Source organism: Peromyscus eremicus, chromosome 8a (assembly GCF_949786415.1).
Source record: "Peromyscus eremicus chromosome 8a, PerEre_H2_v1, whole genome shotgun sequence".
NCBI lineage: Eukaryota > Metazoa > Chordata > Mammalia > Rodentia > Cricetidae > Peromyscus > Peromyscus eremicus.
Genome location: NC_081423.1, coordinates 11946439 through 11971024, shown reverse-complemented (window position 1 = coordinate 11971024; position 24586 = coordinate 11946439). Strand labels below are relative to the sequence as shown.

Here is a 24586-nt window from a genome sequence, read left to right as displayed (position 1 = left end):
AGGTATCAGCAGTCCTACCCAGCCCTGGACCTTGCATGCTACAATACTGTAGTAGTTTGAATAAGAATGGCCCCCATAGGTTCATATATTTAAATGCCTAGTCATCAGGGAGCAGCACTACTTGAGAAGGATTAGGAGGTATATAGCCTTGTTGGAGGAAGTGTGTTATTGAGGGTGGGCTTTGATGTTTCAAAAGTCCAACCCAGACCCAGGAGCTCTCTCTTCCTGCTGCCTGTGGATCCAGATGTAGAACTCTCAGCTACCTCTCCAGTACCATATCTGCTTATGTGCCACCATGCTCCCCACCATGACAATAATGAACTAAACCTCTGAAACTTTAAGCAAGCCTGTCAGACCTGCTGACAGTCAGCTGGGTAGCTGGGTAGAGGTGTTTGGATTGAAGAGACAATGAAGAAGACAGAAAAGAGTCAAGAGGTCTGCCGGTCAATGCCAGACAGCCCCGAGTTTATTTCACAGCCAGCTTATATACAGTTTTTAAGGACAGAGGTAGAACAATGCACAACACAGGCATTCAGCAACTATCTATCCTGCCTTGCGTCAAGGAGCAGGCAGTTTCTTTTCTATCTCAATGTACCTCTGGCTGGCACCAGCAGCCTGAATCTAGCTAGATAGTGTGTTCCTTCTTGTGGGCTAATCAGGACTTTCTCATAGCCCTTCAAGGAGACTCTGGGCTAATCAGAACTTTCTCACAGCCTTGGAGCAAACAAGCTTGAACTCTATTGACTCACAACAGACGTCAGATTCAAACTGAGAAACTGAGTCAGTTGTGGGCTCCCACAATTCCTTTTTTATTTATTTTAAGACTCCACTGAGTCTCTCAGATGACTGTGCCTGTCTTAGGTGTTTCCTTATCACACTCCAATCTTACCCGTCATGGGAGCATAAATTCTATCACTCACATCCTGTCTTAGGCTGAAAGGAGGCAAAGAAAACTTACCCGTCTTTGGCTACCAGCCTCTGGTGTCAAGTCAGAGGAATGTGCGGAGTTTTACTCTGTGGAGTTCCGAGCCCAATCTCCATAACGAGTTCAAAATCAGCTTGAGAATCATAGGCAAACAGACTATGCCCACTAAGACACATGCTCCAATAGCTACAACACTACTTAAGAGCAAAGTAAATGATGACCATGATGGGATTGCCCCTTTAAATTGTTCTAAAATATCTTCTGCTGTTTTAGCTGCATCAAAATCCAATTTAGCCTTTCTCATTTCTAATATCTCTTGATGTAATTTAGCCAAATCTAAGGATTCATTAGAATCATGCCAAATTCCTTTAAGATGTACCTTAACCCTTTCCCATCCAATAGCACTTTCATTATACATGAAATACATAGAAGATGTAACACAAATCCATTCATAATTAGCATGACATTTCAAATGCACTCTAGCTTTCAGACTTTGGAGTTCATCTCCCAAAAATTGTACCATATTATATAAAACATTCAATTTATGTTCCAATTTTACATCAATATCTTCTTGAATCTCTAATGTCATAGAGACATTCATAGACAATTGATTAACAAACCCTGCTGTCTGAATGAAATGAGACAAAGTCACTGAAGCCACCATAGTAGTAACAAGCATAGTAACAAGAGCTGCAATTCCTGCTATAACTAATCCAGCAACACGTTTCTGCCTGCTTAAAGCTTTCTTAATTTCTTCAATTACTTGTAGCCCTTTATCATCAAACCATGGATCATTCATATATACTGGCAATATAACAAAAGAAGGTTGTTTTAACACTATTATATGAACGTGATTATCCATTTTGGGAATACAACTGGTCAAAATGCATTTAAGACATGATACTTTAAACACAGAACCATTCATACAAATATTTGCTTCACGAACTAAAAGAATATAGAGCATTTTAACACAGGCTAAAACAGTTCCTTTCAAAGGACAAACAGGTTTTAAACGACTGGAATGTCCTGCAACTGTTCCCATGGCAGCAGCAAGTTTCCAAACATAAGTTTGTGGAGATCCAGTATTGGAATATCAAATTCCAGCTGACATTCCTTGGTCCCAAGATTCTGCTATAGACACAGGATAAGAGTCACTATAATCTTTCTGATTTCCAGACCAATCAAGAATATACTGCTGTGTCCATGTGATGTTATACTTTAAAGGAATAATGTCAGTACATCATCTCCATAACAAAGTTCTGTTAGACTCTTGCAATTCTTTTATGCATGGAGGAAATTATTGAGGGGGTGAACTATTACTTATCCAATTACCTTGAGGAAGCAATCCAAGACATCCCTCCAAAGTAAAATTTTTTTGCAAAACATACAGGAATTCCTTTACCAATATCCAAAATAAGAAAATTGTGAGCAATCTGGAACTCTTAGGTGGCAGGTTGGTCTAAAAGCCTGGTGTCATTAACTGCAACCACAATTTCTTTTCCTTCCCAAGTTGCAGGATGTAAAATTGGTGGATCAGGAACATAGGCCCAATAGGTTTCACTCTGGCATCTCTGGATGGTCATCAGCAACATCAGGATCAGCATCTCTCTCCTCCATACACCACACCAATCTTTCAGGCAACCAACGAGTTTCATTTTCATCCTGTGAGAAAACATAAACATGCCCTTGTCCCCATATTAAACAGGGTCAGGGTCCTTCCATAAAACAGTACAAGGATCTTTCCATTTGACTTGAGCAAATTCTGTGGTGGTGCCTTCATGCCAAAATCAATCAGCTGCAGATTTTCCAGCAGCCTCCACATTTAAAAATTTTAAATAAGTAAGGCATGATTTAAAGCATTATGTGGTGACTGGGGGTATAACTCCCCCTTCTTTAATTTTTGAAGATGTATTTTGAGGCTGCTGTGAGCTCTCTCAACAATACCGTGTCCTTGAGGATTATAAGGAATGCCTGTTTTATATTCAATTTGCCATTGAAAGCAAAATTGATAAAAAGCTTTATTAACATATCCATATCTATTATCAGTTTTAATAACTTTTGGTATCCTCATATAGGAGAAGCATTTCAGGCAATGAGCAATTACATACTTAGTAGCCTCACCAGTTTAAGCAGTAGCCATTAAAAATCCTGATAAGTGTCAATTGTCACATGCACATATTTCAAATTTTTTTTAATATGAGTAACATCCACTTGCCATAATTAGGAAGAAGACCTTGAGGATTTATCGGGGACTATGGTGGTCTCCGTAGTCCCCTCCCAGGGTCCGGGAAGAATCTACAATCAGCTGATAATTAATCTTTGATGAAAAGAAATTAATCTATGTACACAAAATTCCTTAGTCAATACATTTATTATTCTGTCAGTTTTCTCTCTACAAGCTTATACTCTGCTCTCATTTTTAGCTCCTTTCTTGCCCAATTTCTCTTTACATTTATCTGTTGTCCCCTCCAGGTTCTATCTTAATTCCTTCATCTAGTTCTGTACCTTCTAGGTTCTCATCCATCTAGTTCTTTCCCATATCAGCTCCTCTCCCATCCATCTCCTTCTCTCTCATCTTGTTCTTCCTCATCTTGTTCTTCCCCATCTGGCTCTTCCTCACTTTCCATCTCTTTCCTCTAGTACTCTCTTCTAGCCCTTTAATCTAGTTCTTCCCATCTCAGTTTGTTCCTCTCAAGTTCTTACCCATCGAGTTCTTCCATTCTCTTTTCTCTTCTCCATCCTCCGTTCTCCACGTTCTACTTAAGTCTTCCTGGAATCCAGTTATATCAAGCCCCTGGTTGAGCAAGGTCACCAGGCTTGAATTCTACAGGGTCATAAAGGCAGGCAAGAATTTTTCCTCAGGCAGTGACCACCAGGCTTTCTTTTACAATCCAAAATGGGAGTTATAAAAGAGGAGGTCAACTGAGTGCTAATGACCAGTTAGCATATCAAAAAGGGGATCTACGTGCTCAGTGTTCATTCCTAGAAGTGGTTAGGAAAGAAGTTAGGGGTCTATTAGTAAGGTTGTATAAGAAAGGAGGATCAGGCCGGACGGTGGTGGCACACACCTTTAATCCCAGCACTCGGGAGGCAGAGCCAGAAGGATCTCTGTGAATTTGAGGCCAGCCTGGGCTACCAAGTGAGTTCCAGGAAAGGTGCAAAGCTACACAGAGAAACCCTGTCTTGGGGGAAAAAAAAAAAAAAAAGGAGGATCTGAGCTAAACTGTGTAAAGCTATTATTTAACATCCACCTGACCTAGGCGGTGTCTCCTTGTGGAATTTATCTTAAATCAGGAGACTTGCATGTGTGCTGTTATCACTGTTAGTCCTTGAAAGTGGCTAAGGGAGATATCTGATTCCAGAGAAAGCCTTTCCTGAGGCTGTTCTCCAAATACCTGGAATGTGTATGTCCAGAGAGTGAACAGTCCACACTGTTAGCCCTTCTTAGGGAAAGTCAATCGGGAAAACTATGAAGGCACACATGATTTTCATAACAGAAGACAGCTGATATATAACAAGCCAAATAACACCAAAAACTCCTTGGAATTTGGCTTCCTCTAGAGGAATTCCCTGATCCCTCCAGGTAGTGACTTTGCCATAACCAGCTGAGTTCTTATGATATATTCCTGTGGCCTGCAGCAAGGATTTACTCCAAAATGTGGTATAGTTAAATATTGAGGACATGTAGCACATTTCTTAACTATTTGGCAAGCAGTTTCTCTTGTTAAACCAAATTATTTTCTTAAGCTTATACTATTCTGATGATGCAAGCCATGTGATCACTGAGCAAGCTCAACTTCAGATAAAGTGATCAACTGAATAAATTTATCAGCTAAAGCATTACCTTCAGCCAATGGACCAGGAAGATTTGAATGTGCTCTAATATGTCCCATAAAACATGGCAATTTTTTTAAATGAATGGTATCCTGAATTTGTTGAAGTAACATTCTTAATTGCTCATTAATAGTTTTAATATAAGAAAGTTTCTATAACTTGAAAAGCTTTATAAATATATTAACTATCTGTATATAATTAAATAAATTATCTTTTTGAAGAACTTGAAAAACCAGCAGCTCAACTCAACAACTTGAGCTGAATCAGGAGTAGTTTGAACTACATACCTTCACCATTAATCACCATTAATAAGCTGCTTTCCCAATAGAAGAACCATCAGTAAAAACCAAAGCAGCATCTTTCACTGGAGTATGTATTAATACTTTAGGAAAAGTAAAAGAATGCATCTGAGTAAACTGTAATAATTGATCAGCAGGATAATGATTATCAATTTGATGCAAAAATTGAGCAAAAGAAATTGCCCGAGAATCATTATTTTGAAATAGTCAATCAGTTCGTTGTTTAGTAAATGGAACATTATTACATTTGGTTCCTTTCCAAAATACCTTCTAGAATGAAGCCTATTCCATTTTCCAGTGGCTTCTGCTTCTCTGGCCATCACCTGGCAAAACTGTTCAGATTCATAACCCTCGGCTGTTTCCCATCATCACTTCATGTCTTTAAGACCCATTATCATCTGGGAGACTCTTAAATTGCAAAGTTTACCTGTCAGAGCAAGGGGCATTCTTGTATATAAAAGCATTGAGGTGCAGCTTTAATATGTTATTAAACATTGTTTTTAATCCTATCTTTTTAAACCTTATATTTATGATATGAAATATCATATAGAAATCTATCCCAATCCAAAATATTTGAGGATTGTTGCCTCCTTAGTCTAAAAGGAGATACAATGAACAGATTCTTTGACTGTATTTAAAGATTGTTGCCAGCCACATGGCTGCCCACTTCATGATGAGGTCACCAGCCAAGATGGAGGAAGACCATGTGGTTGCTGTTTAAAATTAAACAGTAGTTACATGCACACATACAGAGTTGGATCCAACTTTCATTCATACCCATAAGTCACATACATGTCCGCATACATACACATGTATATATTTCCATTTTTAACATAAACATTTTTCAATGAAGAATCATCAGCTATTTTTAAAATGAAGAAAACCAGAATTAACATAATATGGTTAAATCCCACATATATCTTACAGTTTTCCTTCACATTCAGCATAGTTCACATACCCTCTGACCTTCTACAACTTACCATTTACCTTCAGGTCAGGCGCTTCCCTATGTTTGCTCTTCTGGTTCAGCCTGACATAGACAAATTCCTTTTTTCCCTTTCCTATCATTATTCCAATCTTTCACCTTCTCTTGCGATAACATGCAAATTTCCACCAAAGTTCTTTTTCTTGTGGTTTCTTTCCAGCAGTTTAAAACATTGCATAGGTATAACATTTCAAACAAGAATAGAGACAAATAGATATATGCATATATAATAACAGAAAACTTATTTTGCATTAATATATTAAAAACCTGTATCAATGTGAAACATTTCAGATTAGCAACAGTTTTTCTTATCTTAATCAATAATAATTTGTAATCAATTCTCTTAAATGATGACAAGTATTTGTAACCCACTAAACTCAAATGACCAGAATCCATGTATTTTTTCTTTTCCTGTGGAGGCATAAGCACAATTTTTTCCAAAACATCAGAGTATGCTGGCTGGTAATTCAACATTTTTTCCTCAAGCAGTATCAGGATAGAGAAGGGTTAAAGTGGGTTAAAGTTGGAAGTTGCTGGCCAGCAGAAGAGACCTTGAGGTTATCACAGTAAAGAACTTGGCTTAGAAAGGAAAGGAGGTACAGAGTGTGTCCTTGGCTGCCAGTGTTCCTGAAAAAAAAAAAATTTTGTTAACTTTCCTGACTATAGTAATTAACAATTAACATCAGATTCTCTTTTCGACGTTTGTTCAGCTTGCCAATTGTAGGAGTAAACTCCCTGCTGCTTCGCCTGCAGCTTCTGTCTCTGCCCTTCTGCTTCAAGAATGCGTACCCTCCCCCTGTGAGAGCTGCTGGCTGGCTGCAGACTTCTCCTGCTGGCCAAGACCAGCTCACTCATGCTGCAGGCCTCATAGCAAGACGAGGGAGACCCTTGCCATGCCTCTCTCTCCTTCTCTTCCAGCAAAACCAGGGAGATTAGTAGACAGAAACAAGTACCACTAACGTAGATGTAAGTCCCGGTACATCAGCACTGAGACAATGGCCTCACTCGCTGTTAACGAGTCCCGTCTAACAGATGACTTCTCTTGCAGTACATAAGCCACACCTGGCAGGAGCTACCTGCTTATATCAGTTCAGTCGGGGTGGGGGGGTGGGGGGGGGGGGATCCAGTCCTCTTAAACACGGAACAGAACAGTAACATAGTAACAGAACACAGACCAAGACAAAGAGTGCTCACATTTACATTTACCAGCTGCAGTGAATAGATCTGAAAGTGAGACATTGGGCTAAGGGTTTGAGGTCACGACCCACTTATTCTCTCCAGATGAACCAGTCATAGCCAGGAATGGAGGTGGGGGAGAATCTTGAGGTGTGAGAGAATCTTCATTATAATACTTAGCAGCCTCTTCCTCTAATTCTGCCTCATTGTCAAAATCTAACTGGTCATTATCATCAAATAACTTTGTAAAAAGCATCCGCTTAAAGCTGTCTCTCTGACAGAGCAGAATGTTTAGTTTCAGTTTTACTTCGTTCAGGAAATACTTTATGCCTTTCAAGACGAAGGTCTAAGTTGTCCTGAATGAGTGTCCAGAGACTGAAAATATCTGTTGTAAGTTTTTCTGGGCAATGCTTATCATAATACTGCTGTATCTTAACTCCAATTCCTTCTACAAATTCTAAACATTTACACAACTGCTTATGTCCTACTTTAGTACCTCTAGCCTTTAAGATATTTTTAAGTAAATGTACAAGCAGCTGTTTTCTATTTCCTTGGCCCATACTTATTTTTACATTTGCTCACGATTTTTTTTTTTTTTACCGTGCACGTCTGCTTTTTTATTTACACTTATTACTTTTACTCTCAAGTTAACTCAGCACAGCTTCCACTTTTTTCAAGTGCACTCCTTTTCTTTCTGTGGTGTCTGTCACGGACTCCTCCGTACCCACCCCCTCACTGGGCGCCACTTGTCAGACCTGCAGACAGTCAGCTGGGTAGCTGGGTGGAGGCATGCAGATTGTAGAGACAATAAAGAAGACAGAAAAGAGTCAAGAGGTCTGCCGGTCAATGCCGGACAGCCCCGAGTTTATTTCACAGCCAGCTTATATACATTTCTGAAGGACAGAGGTAGAACAATGCACAGCACAGGCATTCAGCAACTGTCTATCCTGCCTTGCGTCAAGGAGCAGACAGTTTCTTTTCTATCTCAATGTACCTCTGGCTGGCATCAGCAGCCTGCATCTAGCTAGCTAGTGTGTTCCTTCTTGTGGGCTAATCAGGACTTTCTCACAGCCCTTCAAGGAGACTTTGGGCTAATCAGAACTTTCTCACAGCCTTGGAGCAAACAAGCTTGAACTCTATTGACTCACAATAGACTTCAGATTCAAACTGGGAAACTGAGTCAGTTGTGGGCTCCCACACAAGCCTCAGTTAAATGCTTCCTTTTATGAGTTGCTGTAGTCATGGTGTCTTTTCATAGAACACTGACTAATACCAACTTGCTAGGCAAGTTGTTCTCACTGGTGCAGTATGGCATGGTGGTCACAGGGGTAAGCAATCATTTTCTGATAAGATTTGAAGCCTGTTCCACTGGAGGGAGTTTATATTTATTTTATATGTAATTTTATATTATACCTATTAACTTGATTAGAATCCCATGACTGAAGAGATCATAGTCCATTGGGGGAAACTTAAGCGGTGTTTTGCCAAATGACGCTGCTTTTTATTTGATTTTATTTTTAGACAAGGTCTGACTATGAAGTCCTGACTGGCTTGGAACTTACTATGTACATCAGGCCAGCCTTGAACTCACAGAGATCTTCCTGCCTATACCTCCTAAGTGCTGAGATTAAAGATATATGCCACCATACCCAGGAAATTACCTTCTTAATGTTTATGTTTCTACCCATAGATTTGTGTGGCTCTCAACCTTGGTCAGAGAAGTTTCTTTTTGCAATGGGTAAAATACTGGTCAAAAAGCTAAAAATCAGTGACCATGTGTGCTTAGCCATAGATAGGACACCTATAGCAACCTCCTCCTCATCCAAGACTCAGTGACCATCACAGAAGAGGGGTGTAGAAGAACGGAAGAACCGGAGGATAGGGAGGAGCACTGTGAAGCGCTGTACTGTAAACAGGATACAATTGTCGCACAGATTAATTTACAGCAGCTGTGGTTGCCTGCACAAGACCTGTACAAGAGCAAGCTGATCAAATTCCAGCATGGACAGGAGAGGGGCTCCCAAGACCCCAGCCCTAGCTGAAGAGCTATTGGCAGTTGGTGGATGTTGAGGGAGGAAGAGTCATTTTTTTTTTAGGAGTGTGGCCTTTGGGAGGTTGCCCGTTCCTCCATGTTGACCTCACAGCCATGCACACTAATTGGAGTCAGGAATCTACTAATAATAACAATGATTTTTTTTAAGAGAACATGAAACCAGGTGGTGGTGTGAACACCTTTAATCCCAGCACTCAGTAGGCAGAGGCAGGCAGATCTCTGTGAGTTTGAGGCCAGCCTGGTCTACAGAAATAGTTCCAGTACAGCCAGGCCTACAGAGAGAAACCCTGTCTCAAAAACAAACAAACAAAAATTTTTAAACAAAGGACACGAAGTTGGGAGGGAGACAGGTTGATAGGTCCTAGGAAGTTAGAGGGAGGTAGTGGCCCAGAGGCAAATGGCAGTTTATAAAGGTAGAGGGGGAAACCCTGTGTTAGGGTGAGGGGTTTATTTTAATTGGGCATGTTAATTAGGTGAGCCAAAGGAGGATTTGATTGCTGGAGTTCAATATTATGAGAGCTGGACCTCGGTAGTCAGCTACAGGAGGAGGAAGTGGCCAAATAAGGGAATAGACCTTGGTGGCTAGCTTTAGGAATGTAATCTAATGGTTTTTAGCAGGGCAGAGGGGATGGGGAGAAGGGCGGGGCCTGCCAGAGCCATGTTTGCCATGCTGAGCCTAGTAGAGCCCCTTCAGAGGGGTGCTTTTTACTGGCTTGCTCTTCATGGCTTGCTCAGTCTGCTTTCTTGTAGCACCCAGGACCATCAGCCCAGGGAGACATCACCTACAGAGAGCTGGGCCCTCCCACACCAACAATCAAAAAAATGCCCACAGGCTTGCCTACAGGCCTATCTAGGGACATTTTCTCAACTGAGGTTCTGTCTTCTAAAATGACTCCAGCTTAGCTAACAAGGAGGGCCCAGGGTGGGACACATGCATCTCCCTAGGAAGTGGAAATAGAAGAGATCTTCTGGGTGGACTGGGGGCAGATGGGGATGGAAATGTGAGAGAGAGGGTTGGGAGTGGAAGGAGGGAGAGAGTACTGAAAAAGATGACTGGAAAGGTGGGGGGGGGGGGGTCAGGCAGAAACCTGATGCAAGGGAAACCCCCATGAATCTACAAGGACCCCAGCTGAGACTCCCAGCAATAGTGGATACATAGATTGAACTGGCCAACTCCTGTGATCAGATTGGTGACTATCCTAATTGTCATCAGAGAGCCTTCACCCAGTGAATGAAGGAAACAGAAGCAGAGACCCACAGCCAAACACTAGGCAGAGCTCAGGGAATCCTGCTGAAGAGAAGGAGGAAGGATCATTGGAGCAGAGGGGTCAAGGACACCATAAGAACACCCACAGAAACAACTAACCTGGCTCATAGGAACTCACAGAGTCTGAACCAACAACCAGGAACCCTGCATGGGACCAACCGAGGCCCTCTACTTACATGTCACAATTGTGTAGCTTGGTCTCCTTGCAGGACTCCTAACAATGGGAGCATGGGCTGTCCCTAAAGCTTTGGCTGGCTGGGAAGCTACTCCTCAAACTGGGTTGCCTTGTCCAGCCTTAGTACAAGGGGAGGAGCTTAGTCTTACGCCATTTGCTAGGCCATGCTTTGTGGATAGCCATGGGAGGCCTAAACAGAAACAGAGGAGGAGTGGATCGAGTGGTTGGAGAGGAAGGGAAACTGTGGTCGAGATGTAAAATAAATAGATAAAATAAAATAAAAATGACTCTAGCCTATGTCAAGTTGACATAACATTAGCCAGCACAAACACCTTACATTTACAGAAGAAAATTATTTAACATTAAAAAAGCAAATAAATTAGCTCATCTACTTTTACTTAACTTTTAAACTCTATTTAAATTTTTAAGCTTTGCTTAATCTTTAAAACATGTTGTAAATTAAGACCTTTGAGAGAAATGTAACTTGAAAAAACACAGCAGGGGGACTAGTGAGGTGGTTCACAGGTTAAGAGCACTGGCTGTTCTTCCAGAGGTTTTGAATTCAATTCCCAAGAACTACATGGTGACTCACAACCACTTATAATGAGATCTGGTGCCCTCTTCTGGTCCGCAGGCATACATGCAGGAGGAACACTGCATACATAATAAATAAATAAATATTTTTTAAATGCAAAAACAAACAAAAAAACCCACAGCAGGGGAGGAACATATATATTACCTAATTGTGGCGCTCTCTCAAGGAGCCTGCACCGTGTCCTGAGGGTGTATACTATCCTTTTCCTATGCAATTCTCTGTTTAAATACTTGATAATAAATTCACTAACAGCGCTTCACTCAGGTTCATATAGAAGTTCTTTTCTGGGGCATAGTTAAGGATCTGGCTTTATGGAAGAAGAAGTTCCCAGTAGGAAGGAAAATTCTCAGGCTACTGTGGACGTGTTGAGCTGTGTCTCCCTTCAGAGACTCTTCTTTCGGGCTTGTCTGGATACTCTGAAACTGCTGGTGAGTTGGTCTGGATTTCTCTTATCGTCCCAGCCTTACTCCTCTGGCTTCTGTTTCTTTCCTTTCTCTTTGTCTTTGTTTTCTGGCTAGAGACACACTAAGTATTTAATGAATGTCTCCAGCAATCAGCTAGGGAAGACTAAGGAACTTTCCATACACTTGTCTTGGGTCACATAGAAGAGTACACAGCTGGTCTAGGAGGTCATCCCTAAAGGATTGACCCCAGTAATCAAAAGCCCCCTTTGGATCACCTAATTAACATGCCCAATTAAAATAAAACACTTCATCCTAACACAGGTGTGGTGATATTGTGTCCCCCAATGTATTATGTACCCTAATAAACTTATCAAGGGTCAGAGGACAGAACAGCCACTAGACAGACATAGAGGCCAGAAAATGGTGGCATACACCTTTAATTCTATCACTTGGGAGGTAGAGATCCATCTGGATCTCTATGAGTTCAAGACCACACTGGAAACAGCCAGGCATAGTGACACACACCTTTAATCCCAGGAAGTGATGGCAGGAAGCAGAAAGGTATATGAGGTATGAGGACCAGGAATTAGAGGCTTTTAGGCTTTTAAGCTTTTAGGCTTTTTCAGCAGTAGTTCAGCTGAGATCCATTCGGATGAGGACTCAGAGGCTTCCAATTTGATTGATTGATTGGCTGAGAAGTTGGCGAGGTGAGGTTAGCTATGGCTCGTTCTGCTTCTCTAATCTTACAGAATTTACCTCAATATCTGGCTCCAGGTTTTCAATTAATAAGACCTCTTTAGATTCGTGTTACTCATGGGGTTTCCCTCTTTACCTTTATAAATGGCTATTTGCCTATGGGCCACTTCTGTGTCCTCTCTATCCAGAGGCAGTCTTGTGTCCCTCTGCCCCCTCTCCCTTCTTCCCTTCCCCTTCTCCTGTCCTCTGTTTTCTTTACTACCTCATCCTAGCTATTCTAACAGAGACCTCCCCTTTTCCTACTCTTAAAAATCACACCTGCAGCTGGGTGGTGGTGGTGCACGCCTTTGATCCCAGCACTCAGGAGACAGAGGCAGGTGGATCTCTGTGAGTTTGAGGCCAGCCTGGGCTACAGAGTGAGTTCCAGGACAGGCACCAAAACTACACAGAGAAACCCTGTCCCTGGGGGGGGGGGGGGGGGAATCCCACCTGCAAGGCCATTTGCTGCTGTTTTTCTGCCTGAGTCAGAAAGCAGCCACTTGAACTTTTCTTCCCCACTTAATGAAGGATCTCTCTGTGAAAACAGGTATTTAGAAGTGGTTTGTGCCTAATCTGGGGTTTGGGAAGAAGCCCCCACTGTGCAGAGGTCTCCTTCAGCATCAAGTAATATATGCACACATTCTGTCATTGACAGAAGTAGCAAAGAAAGAGGTGAACTCCCTTGAGAAGCTCCTTAATCTTTGTGGGACCTCCATTCAGGTCAAACCAGATCCTTGGCTTTGATGCAGAAAATCATTTCAGGATAAACCAGTAGGAAGTGAGTTGGACTTTATTCAGAATAGAGAGCTGCCCAGGGAAAAAATAAGGCACCTTGAGAACATGGATGTAGCCTTTGCAAAGAAGAGTCACATTTAAATGTCTTGACATCAGCTGTTAGGTCCGAAGGAAACTAGTTCTCAAAATTCCAAAAGGCAGTCCAGATATTGAGAAGGCTCAGGAGGACTTCTAGTGGACAGATCAAAGCCAGCATTGCTCAGGAACTTGTGAACCTGATTGGTTCCCCTCTACCAAAAGAAGTCATTTCCCTTATCACTGGCAGAAGGAACAAATGGCCATCTGTGTGGCCTATTAGCATAACAAAGTACATGCTGGCCTCCAGGCTCCCTCAGTACCTGTTACACATTTCAGAGTCCAGGCTAGCATCCAAGCTCTTCTCACCTCCTCCTCTACCCTCAACTCCCCCAGCTCATGGGCTTCCCTCCTCAAGTTACTCATTCTCCTTATAACCCTATTTCTGGATATCTCTCTCTCTCTCTCTCTGTTCTGCTCCTGCTTCTCTCCTGGCCAGGTCTAGTTTGCTAGCCATGTTCAGTTACCTCTTTCCCTCTCTACTCAGGACTCTTCTAGATGCCTCTGGCTGTTCCCCCTCGTATTTATAATGAAAACCTTCCCCTTAACCAGACCATGAAGCAGCCATGTTGTTAGTTTATATGCCAGCCATGAATAATATTTTGGGCGCTCTCAAATAACATCCAAAGGGTTGTGAAAACACTTTTCCTTTTCCTTCTGTTTTGATAAATGAGATCAGATGGCTGTAGAGGTTCCTTAAGATGGAATTACAATCTCATCAAATAAAACTAGGATCCACAAAGTATTTAAGGCATGTCCCATTCTGAAATTAGGGTTTCTGATGAGATTCCTAGGAGATTTCAGGTTGGGGTTTTTTTTAAACTTTTTTTTTAAAGATTTATTTACTTATTATGTATACAGTGTTTCTGTTTGCATATATCCCTTCAGGCCAGAAGAGGGAGCCAGATCTCATTACAGATGGTTGTGAGCCACCATATGGGTGCTGGGAATTGAACTCAGGACCTCTGGAAGAACAGCCAGTGTTCTTAACCTCTGAGCCATCTCTCCAGCCCTTCAGGTTGTTTCGATGATAAACTCTCCAAGTCCAGACCTTGTCTCCTTTTGTACTATTGGTGACAATTTGTACATAAGGTTTATTGGAAATGCTTGAAACTTAAAGACTGAATTAAAGCCGGGCAGCGGTGGTGCATGCCTTTAATCCCAACACTTAGGAGGCAGAGCCAGGTGGATCTCTGTGAGTTCGAGGCCAGCCTAGTCTACAGAGCGAGATCCAGGACAGGCACCAAAACTACACAGAGAAACCCTGTCTCAGAAAAGACTGAATTGAGCCATAGGCTGAATGGTTATTTGGAGTTATATGCCAAGGAAGCTCAGGCCATGTTTGGCAGATTGTTTCTATTCCCTTTAACGTGGTTTGGCATTTGTCTTTAGATTTAGTTAAACAGTTATCTAGCTTTGAAGTATGAAAACCAAGTGGATTCGTCTTGGGATACTTTGCCACACCAGATGATACACATTATCTGCTGCCTAAGGTTTGAACACCTGTAGGGTGCTGCATTTGTTTGGAATAAAGACTATAATTCTTAGATTGGGTATGACCTCAAACTCCTGTAATCCTAGCACTGGGAGATGGTGGGAGGAAGCCTTGTTCAAAGCCATCTTCTTTTGCTACCCCTAAGTTAAAGGCCAGTCCTGGCTACATGAGATGTTTTTCAAAGCTTCTTAAACTGGGCAGGCATTGTGGAATACGCCTCTGATCCCAGCACTCTTGGAGGCAGAGGCAGGTGGATCTCTGTCGGTCTGAGACCAGCCAGAAGTACATCATAAAGATCTGTCTCGAAATACCAACAATGAAAGAAGATTAAGATGCTTTTTTTGTTACTGCTTTTGCTTTTTTGAGAGAAGGTCAGTGTGACATTGGAGTGTTGCCAGAGGTGCAGGGTAGTAAGAAATCCAACATTCTTCTTCAGCCATCTAAGCTTGTGGAAAAAGAAGGTTCCACAATGTTCCTTTGACTCACCTTTGGTGACCTTCGATTTCATATCTGCTGTTTCTCCAGAGATGCCAGAAGTCCTGCTACCTCCTTGTGGCTCCTGAATCCACGAGATCAGTAGTTCTTAACCTGTGGGTCTCGACCATCAGAAAACACATATTTCCGATGGTCTTAGGAACTGAGACACCTCTCAGTAGCAAAATTACAGTTATGCAGTAGCAACAAAATGAATTTATGGTTGGGGGTTCCTGAGACCATCGGAAATACATGTTTTACCTTGGTCGCCAGCACTGCTGTTGGCCACCTTGGTTCTCCTCAGCAGTCCCTTCTGCAGAGCCAAGGCTGAGTCCCTGCACCTGGAGAGCGGCCTTAGCTTCACTGGATTCCAATTCCAAAGATGCAGGGCTAGCCTGAGAACTCTCCTGTTGCCTCATGATCTATCTGCTTTATTTTCCTCAGAGGTTCAGGGTGGGAATGAGCACAGCTGTTTCTTCTACATAAAGATTAAGGGCAGGGAGCCAGAGAATCCGAGTCTTCATGGCCACCACAGGCACAGTCAAGGGGTGCGAGAACTCTGTCTCCTTGTCCTCTCCACGGCACATCCAGTTGTGTGCACCCCCTGAGAGAATGTTCTGGCCTCACACCCCCATCTTCACCCAGCGTTCTCTTGTTGGTCTCTGCTTCCTCAGCCTGACCTGGAAGAACCCACTCAGGGCTGGAATGCTCAGGCTTGGGTAAGGGTGGAGCCCATCCTCAGGAGAGGGACTTCTAGTTTAGAAAGGATCACACAGGCTGAAGGGTCCCTCCTCCACATAGTTCTAGTGCCCTTAGGGCCCTTTGGGAGTAACAGAACTGCTCACATGAGCTGAGAGATGTTCCTATCTGCCTTCACAGGACATGAAATGTGTGGGTCACTCTCCATCTCTGGACCTTTGTGTGGTGATATTTTGTTGGTGCTTTAACAAATAAATATTGCGTGAAGATCAGGGTGAAATTCTAGCCCCTAGAGGCCAAGCAGTGGTGGCACAGACCTTTAATCCCAGCCCTTGGGAGGAGGAAACAGGACTTGATGGGGCAGGGTAGAGACAGGACCTTGGCCCTTTCGGGCTGAGGATTCTGTAGATGAATGAAGTCTCTAGTGGCTGGCTGCTCTGCTTCTCTGATCTCTCAGCATTTACCCCGATGTCTGGCTCTGGGTTTTTATTATTAAGACCAATTCGGACTCCTGTTATACCTTTGTTCTACTCACAAAAGGTCAATCAGGCCCTCTGAAGAGGCTGGATCTTGATTGTCTTCACCAGTGTCTGCCTCCAGGGCTCTGTTGCTCTCCTAAGGTCCCGGGTAAGGCTTTTGTTCCCAAGTGAATAAATAAAAGGACAGTATGCTTCGGGGAGGGGGCTGACATGATGGGTCACCATTCAAGAGCAGTAGCTGCTCTTGCGGAGGACCAGAATTCACATCAATAAAAAATAAAAACAAAGCGAAGTGGCGATGTTGCTTGTCTTTAATTCAGGCGCTTAGAAGGCAGCATTCAGATTTCTGTGATTTTGAGGCCAGCCTGGTCTACAGAGCTAGTTCCTTGACAGCCAGTGCTACACAGAAACCCTGTCTCAAAAATCCTAACTAAATGCATAATTAAAAAGTTAAAAACAAGTCTTTTTTTAAAAAGAGGATTGCCGGGCGGTGGTGGCGCACGCCTTTAATCCCAGCACTCAGGAGGCAGAGGCAGGTGGATCTTTGTGAGTTCGAGGCCAGCCTGGTCTACAGAGCAAGATCCAGGAAAGGCGCAAAGCTACACAGAGAAACCCTGTCTCGAAAAACCAAAAAATAAATAAATAAATAAATAAAAATAAAAATAAAAAGAGGATCGGAGATATAGTTCAATAGAGGGCTTTCCTAGATTCACTCTTGAGAACTGCAGATCATCATCACCATCATCACCACCACCATCACCACCACCATCACCACCATCATTATCATCATCAAGGACTGGCAGGGTTTGATCACGGGGATCTGCATGGTGGAAAGACAGGAAAAAACTCCTGCAAGCTGTTCTTTGACATCCACACTCACGCCTTTGTACACTTGTACGTACACACACACACACACACTAAATTAAAAAGGCACCATGGTCAAGATCTATAATATCAGCACTTAGGAGGTGGACAGAGGGTTCACGATCACCTCTGCTACATAGCTTGTTTAGGGCAAGTCTTAGTAACAGGAAACTACCTTTAAAAATTAATGAACTAATTTGGTGGCACCACTCACCCTTTAGCTAAAGAGACTGTATGACTGTTGTTCAGCTAAGGAGACTGCCTGGCGTAGTTCCAGTTCTCATAACTTAGCTCTCTTGGACTGTAGGACTGTCGTTTGGCTAAGGAAATTGTGTGACAAAGTCCCAGTTCTGACTGGGTGGACACAGCCCCACTTCCTCCTTTACTTTTATTACTTACAAAATAAAATCATTTGTATAATGGTTTTTGGATTCGCTGGCTTGCTCCCTTTGCCCTCAAAATAGTGATGATCTGAGATGATCTGGGAAAGGAAATAAGATGAATAAATTTATTGAAAAAAGTAATACAAAACCTACACATTTGAAAGTATTAATATTGATGAAAGAGCTGAACAGGATGTCCTAACTAGACCCCAGAGGTAGAGATGAAGACCAAGATTGGGAGAGTACAAAAACAAACAGAGGAAAAAAAAAAAAACCCACAAATGAGTTTGGGAACATTTTCTGCTTATTGTGTAGTGAAGATAGTAATGCTTTTATAGATATAAAATGCAAATTTAGAAGCTAAGACTCAAGAAAAAAGATATGATCTCCCATTATGAGTTTAGAAGATAATAAAAATAAGAAAGATAGAATGTTGCAGAAATTATATAGATTATATAAATAGGATATCTATAAAAGTTTAAAATACATGATAGTATACTTAGATAAGAATTTTTGTTTTGCTTATTATAAGTTAAGAATTGGCCTTTAAATTCTAATTGTCTGGCAACAGTGACCATGAGGAAACTTTCAAGGCCTCTCCTCCCCCCGCCTAGTTAAACTTTGTCTATTTGCTCCAGGAAATGTGACCATTGAATTTTATGATTATGATTTTTTAAAGATGTTTGATTCATGTTGGAAAAATAGTCACGTATTAGATATTTTTTGAAATGCAAATATAGACTGATATAATCATTGTTGTAAGAATCAAGAATAAACTCTGTGGCCCTGGGAAGAGAGATATACATATATTTTCTCCTATACACTGCCTCCCAAGCACTGTAATAAATAAAATATTCCTAGAGGCTCAGAAAAAGATTCAAACTGCTGTCCGGTTTAACTCTTTATATTGCCTGCTATATCCACCCTTCTCAGGTCCTGCTCTCTGCTGGAGCTGGTCCCCAGTACTAACTAACTAACTGACTAATTAATTTATTAATATTACAAATTAATTAATCGATTGAGGACTCTGTCCTCAAAAGACAAAGGAGAGAAGGAGCCATTGGTCCCAAGCCAGGCTGGCAGGTTAGAGAGGGGCATCTCTGGTGAACAGTGCTCTGGGACCCAGGTCAGGGCTTGGTTTCGGGAAGGAAGTGGCCCTGCAGGGGTAGGGGCACACTGCCTCCACCTTACAACAGCATCCCGCTGCAGTTCCGCACACACTGCACTGCCCCCTACCGAGCACCTGGAGGCAGCGCGCATTAGTTCCTGCAGCAGAATGGCCAGTGACTTGCAGAGTGCCAGGCACTGCCTTAGGAGCACTTGCCCTGCGTGCCCAGCTCTGGCCACGAGCCCACCGTCAGGAGCTTCCTAGCACGCCCTTCAGCACGCCCTTCAGAGATCCCGTCAACAGCTGCTGATGATGAATAGCGGGTACCGGATGGGGATCGACTTTTTAGACGCCGCCGAAGACTACTAGGCCTACTAGAGTGCCAAAGCCAGTCTTGCTGCCTGGAGCGCTCACCTGGCGGGGTCCAGAGACAGGATGACCCTGTACTGACCTAGGCAAGGCCAAAGAGGCTCTGAATCCCTTTGCTGAATAAAGTTTCTGCACTTATGACACCTGCGTGGTCCTTGTCACTAAGGGGGTGCCCAGGACTCCCTGGACCTCCTCTCAACTGTCCTCTTTGGACCCTTCAGGCTCACTAAGCAGGGGATTGGACAGGAAGGAAACATTCTAGGCAGAAGGTCCCAAAGTCCTGAGAAAAAGGGCAGCATCCAGCCAAAGCTGGCCAAAAAGCAGTGCTCAGACTGCAAGGTGTGCTTAGGGTGGAAAAAACCAAGAGTTCCCCTTGGTGGCAGGGACAGTCTTACAAAGACTGGGATAGCTACATTTGAATTGGGATGGGGGTGGGGTCACTGCCCCCTCACCTCTCATGGTCCTTCACTAGCCAACTCCTACTCTCTGTCTTCCTGGCCTGGTCTCCATCCTTCCTCACAAAGCAGAGGCTGTCTGGAACAGGGTCTATTTATTTTAGTTTCATTAATGTATTTATTCACTTGTGCAGGACTGGAGCTTATACATGCTAGTGGTTTTCCCAACGCTGTAGCTCCCCACAGCTTGCCACCTCCTGTCTCAGCCAAGGGAGTGGCTAGGACTACAAACATGTATAAAGCCTGACTAAGACAGTCACTTAGGGGTTCTGAGGGTGGGAGGGGGCGCTGGAGAGAGATTAAGGGCACTTGGGTGCTCTTCCAATTCCCAGCACCAGATGGTGGCTCACACCATCTATGGTGGGATCTAATTCCCTCTTCTGGTGTGCATGAGGACAGAGCACTCACGTACATAAATACATGAATACACCTTTTTAAAGACGAGGTAAGGTCAATTTATTTACAAAGGTTGAAGAAGAAGATAGACTTTTAAGTCAGCACGCTCCCATTCCTGATCCAGCTGTCTTGTCTCTCCTGGAGGCCCTGCAAGACATCTGCCTGCCCCAAGGAAGGCTCAGGAGAGGAGCCTGCTTAGCACAGAAACTGAGTTCCTTTTTTAACAAGCCAGGAGATAAATAATGGGGAGAACTCCAGCAAGGTGGACCACCAAGGTCCTGTGGGAGAGCCTCGGACAACCCCAGTGGCCTCCATTCCACCCCCCCACCCCCACCCCCCCCACCCCCGCACAGCTACTGAAGGCTACTCATGTACACTTTCCAAATGGTTAACCCTTGCTGGCCTGGAACTCACTGTGCAGACCAGGCTGGTGTCAAACGCACAGAGATTTGTGGGCCCCTCCCTGGAGTGCTGGCATTAAAGACGTGCACACCACGTATAACAAATTATTTTTTTTAATTACGAAAGTTATTTAAGGATGGAGATATAGCTCAGTGACAGCTATAGCATGGTTGAAGGCCTAGATTCAATGCCCAATACTACAAAAATAATAAAGTAACTAAAAAATAAGAGAAAATGGTAGTTTATGTCTCATGCAGAAATGAGGATTGTTTATTAAATCGTTTTTGCTTTTGTTTTGTGGGTTTTTGTTTTTGTTGTTGTTTGTTGTTTGTTTTGGGGGGGTTGGTTTTGTTTTCTTTTGTTTTTTGAGCTTAGATATCATGTAGCCCAGGCTGTCCTCATACTCAGTGTGTAGCAGAGGATGGCCTTGAATTTCCTGATCTGGTCTTCCTGCCTCCACCTCTAAGTGGGATTACAGGCACAAACCATCACCTCTGGTTTTATGTGACGTTAGGGATGGAATCCAGGCTTCGTATGAGCTAGGACAGCTCTGACAACGGAAGGGTACCTCCAACCGGAGTGTGAAGTCTTTGCCTTAGCTTGGGGTCAGGGTTCAGACTTCCCAGCTAGACCTCTATTCCTACATGTGCTGCTGTTACTGATGTGTAGCCCAGGACAAATTTCTTTGTCCTATGTGCCTCAGTTTCCTCATAGGTGGGGGGATGCACTGTCTTTCTGTGTAGCCCTGGCTGCCTGGAACTCACTCTGTAGACCAGGCTGGCCTCGAACTCACAGAGATCCACCTGCCTCTGCCTCTGAGTTCTTGGATTAAAGGAGTGTGCCGCCGCCACCCAGCCAAGTCTTCCTTATGCAAGTGGGTCTGTGTGAATGTAAGGAGTGCAGATGGAGGCCTTTCCTCAGTGCTTGCTGGCCTGGAGCTCCCTCCTCCCTGTGTCTACTGGGCTGATTCTCCCGCTTCTCTGAACACCCAGCTCAGATCCCATTGCCTCCAGGAAGAGTCTCTGAGGCTCTCTCAGCCTGCCTCACCTCTGGCGGGTGCTTCCACATATCCACATGTATATACCTCAGTAATGCAGGAAACTCAACAGTCACCAGGAGCTTCTGCATTGACCCCTTTGGGCAACCAGTCCCTCAGCTGGACTCCAGGCCCCTTTATGTGTGTGTGCCTATGTCCATGTGGTGTCCATGTGATGTATATGTTTGTGTGTGTAGGCACAAGTTGAGGTAAGGTACACACTTTTGTAAACGTATGCATGTGTAGGCCAGATATTAACCTTGAGTGTCTTCCTCCATTGCTCTCTGCCTTATTTTGTGAGGCAAGATCTCTTTGCTGAAGATCTTGCAGATTTGGCTAGCCTAGCTGGCCAGTGAGCACTGAGGGTCAGCCTGTCCTCACCCCTCCCCTCCTCTCCCCTCCTCTCCCCTTGCTGTGGACACAGACTCACACCAGCTTTTGTGGAGGTGCTGGGGACCCAAACTTGGAGTCTCATTCTTGCACAGCAAGCACTCTGCCCAACTCCTCCAGATCCCCCCTTTTATTTTGATCTCTCAGTGCCAAGAAGAGCCTGGTGAGAACAAGCTGTTGGCAAATGAGGCCCTGTTGCACAACCAGAGACGTCTGGAACACCGCGGAACCAGCGGGGGACAGCTGAGTGTGTACCAGGCACAGAGCACAGCACACAGTGGTGGTCTCTGAGCTGACATCTTGGAGATTGAGCCAAGGGCCAATGTAGGCGGTCCAAATACTTCCTGACCTGCTCCTACCCTTCACTGTGCTTCACAGAACCGCCTCCTCAGACCCAAGAATCCCACTCGGACACAGAGTTCATGCAAATGCTGTATTTATTAGTGGGTTCACTTTAAGTACAGGTGGGTTATCTGACACAGACCACTTCAGCTTGGGTGGCCATGCGCTTTACTCTGTACAAGTCCCGTTTACACTCTTCCACACAAACTTGATGGCCTTGAAGCCAGCCCTCACATAATAGCCACAGAAGCCCTTGAGTACCTGGCCAGGCTTTTTAGAGTGATCGGAGAACTCGTATAAACCTTTTAAGGGCCCAAAAATCTTTTCACGTAGTGCGGTAGTATACAAGACTATTTGATGCATAAAGTTTGTGTATGTGCCATAGCCCGCATTGACGTATTCATCATCATTCAGTAAGAATTCCACAGGAGTCCCATCAGAAAAGCCGTATAGTAGACCCCAGCTGTCTCCATGTTTCAACTGGATACTAGGAAAGAGGACAAGCTTTGAATATCCACCCAGACACAGCCTGACTCGCCTCCCAGGGTCTTTGGTGGCCCTCCTGCTCTCTTTTGGCTTCTTGAGACACACTAGCCTCTTACTCTGGGGAAGCCAGTCTCAGATACTGTGCTGTGCACCTCATCACTCAGCCTGTTGGGGACTCAGTTCCCTCACATGCACAGTAGACATCATAAGCAGAGCAGAACCTGGGAACCTGCTCATTGAGTGAGACCTTCAAAAGGAGCAGTCACTGTCACCGGGAAGGTGTCCCTGGCCAAGCTGGGACTTTCTCAACCTAGGTCACTTAGAAGACAGCAGCAGATCACAGAAAAACAGGTGCCTTCCATGCCCCTAGGGGGCTTCACCAGCCCCACCTACTGAGTTCATCAACATCCTCGTCTTTGGTATCGTTCCAGAGCTTTCTCAGCCCTGTTCACACGCTCTCTTCAGTTTGGCTGACTCTTTCCTTCTCCATATCTCACGTGTCTGACATCCTTTAAGTACAAAGCAGAAATCCACTCAGGCCTCAAGGAGGATTGCCCCCATATGAAAGGCCTGCCTCTGGATTTTCTGTTTCCACCGTATCTCACCACTGATGTTCAATCCAAGGTCCCCTCTATCCTCACCTCTTAGACTCTGACCTGGCAGGTTAGCTTTTACTCTCAAGGGTTGGGACTCAGGGGCCCTTTGTGGTCGACTTGAGTAGGGAGAAGCATCTTCAACTTTCTTTGATCAACCCAAGAGACAACAGTAGGACTTTCCAAATGGATTCAGTAAGAATAGGACTGTATTCAGGAGAGGTAGCTGGGGACAGGGAAAAGCCAAAAGGTTTGGCTAGTGGCTCCGTGACTCTGAAAATCAAATGGCTTTAACCAGCCACTGGAAGCCAGATGGGGATTCTGTGGGAAGACACTGTAAGTGGACCATGTACTTATAGATGGGTTTCTGAAACCATGGGGAAAATTGTGACAGGACACAGTGGTAAGGGCCATGCGCCTGATCATACTTACCCGGTAATCACATTACGCCGAATATAAACCAGAACTCCTGTTAAGTTTTTTCCTTCAGGTATGGAAGTGCAGAATTCTGTCCCAGTTTTTTTGCCATGGTATTCTGTGTGGATAAAAACACAGGAAGGAGAAAACCCACTCAGGCATGTGAAGGGCCCGTCAGCCCAACCTTGAAGCCAGGGAGGATTTAGTCTGTGGTAAAAGCAGGGAAGAGTCCCCTTGTCTTCTGGGTTGAGAGAGATGAGGTGGCCACCAGGGAGAGGGTCAAACTCCAGAGTTGATTTACCTTCTGTGGAAAAGGTGGGGGTCCCCAGGATGGCAAAAATCAGCAACAGCAGCATGGTCTCCAGCTGAAACATCTCAGGGTCTGAGTGAAAGAGCACAGACTACCTAAGTCCTAGACAGGGAACCAGCTGGACTTCCGCCATGCCCACTCCTGGGAGCCGTGCACCTTACCTGACTGGGAGAATTCACCCTGGGTATCTTGTGCCTGGACCTCCTTCCCTTCCCCTTATATGCTCCTGGAGTCTCTTGGGCCCCTGTCCAGAAGGAAGGAGCCACAGGCCACCAGAGGGACAGGAAGGAGCTGGTGGGGGGCTCTTCCTGGGGGAGTTCTCAAAGCCGTCTGGGGAGGCTCCCGGACGCACAATGTTTGCCTACTTGGCACTGCCACTTACATCAACAGGGCTGGGGACAGTGACAGGCATTTATTTCTATTGTCACCTCTGGGTTCTCTGTCCTGAGCATCTGATCGGAACTTGACCTTAGAAATGGGGGAGCTTTCCTGAGAGCCCTTCCCCAGCTCTGCCAGGCAGGTTTCAACCAGCTATGGGGGACAGAACACCTGGCCTCAGACACTCTACAG

General features: G+C 44.2%; 2 protein-coding genes across 6 annotated transcripts; both read right to left on the bottom strand.

Moving 5' to 3' along the window:
• Window positions 1-423: 423 nt before the first annotated feature.
• LOC131916693 (endogenous retrovirus group K member 113 Env polyprotein-like) lies at window positions 424-10843 on the bottom strand. Of its 5 annotated transcripts, XM_059270147.1 has the most exons (3): window positions 10716-10843; window positions 6997-7996; window positions 424-5485 (listed from the first exon to the last, which is right to left on the bottom strand). In XM_059270147.1, exon 3 carries the CDS (start codon window positions 1965-1967, stop codon window positions 990-992), a length of 978 nt encoding a protein of 325 aa, XP_059126130.1. In that variant the 5' UTR covers window positions 1968-5485; window positions 6997-7996; window positions 10716-10843; the 3' UTR covers window positions 424-989. The 5 variants fall into 5 exon arrangements, with proteins under 5 accessions (XP_059126130.1, XP_059126131.1, XP_059126129.1 ...); XM_059270148.1 differs by lacking the exon at window positions 6997-7996 and having other exon boundaries at window positions 10716-10800; XM_059270146.1 differs by lacking the exon at window positions 10716-10843 and having other exon boundaries at window positions 6997-8093.
• Window positions 10844-22338: 11495 nt separating this feature from the next.
• On the bottom strand, window positions 22339-24192 carry LOC131915871 (prostatic spermine-binding protein-like). Its single transcript, XM_059269182.1, has 3 exons — window positions 24008-24192; window positions 23722-23824; window positions 22339-22697 (listed from the first exon to the last, which is right to left on the bottom strand). Exons 1-3 carry the CDS (start codon window positions 24078-24080, stop codon window positions 22379-22381), a joined length of 495 nt encoding a protein of 164 aa, XP_059125165.1. The 5' UTR covers window positions 24081-24192; the 3' UTR covers window positions 22339-22378.
• Between the last annotated feature and the right edge of the window lie 394 nt (window positions 24193-24586).

Bases quoted from the DNA above. Each gene is read 5' to 3' on its own strand.
- LOC131916693 (XM_059270147.1), bottom strand. From the start codon at position 1,967: ATGGGAACAGTTGCAGGACATTCCAGTCGTTTAAAACCTGTTTGTCCT.
- LOC131915871 (XM_059269182.1), bottom strand. From the start codon at position 24,080: ATGTTTCAGCTGGAGACCATGCTGCTGTTGCTGATTTTTGCCATCCTG. The intron at 23,825-24,007 runs GTAAATCAACTC...TTATCCACACAG, and splicing joins CCCCACCTTTTCCACAGAAG to AATACCATGGCAAAAAAACT. The intron at 22,698-23,721 runs GTAAGTATGATC...CCTCTTTCCTAG, and splicing joins CGGCGTAATGTGATTACCGG to TATCCAGTTGAAACATGGAG.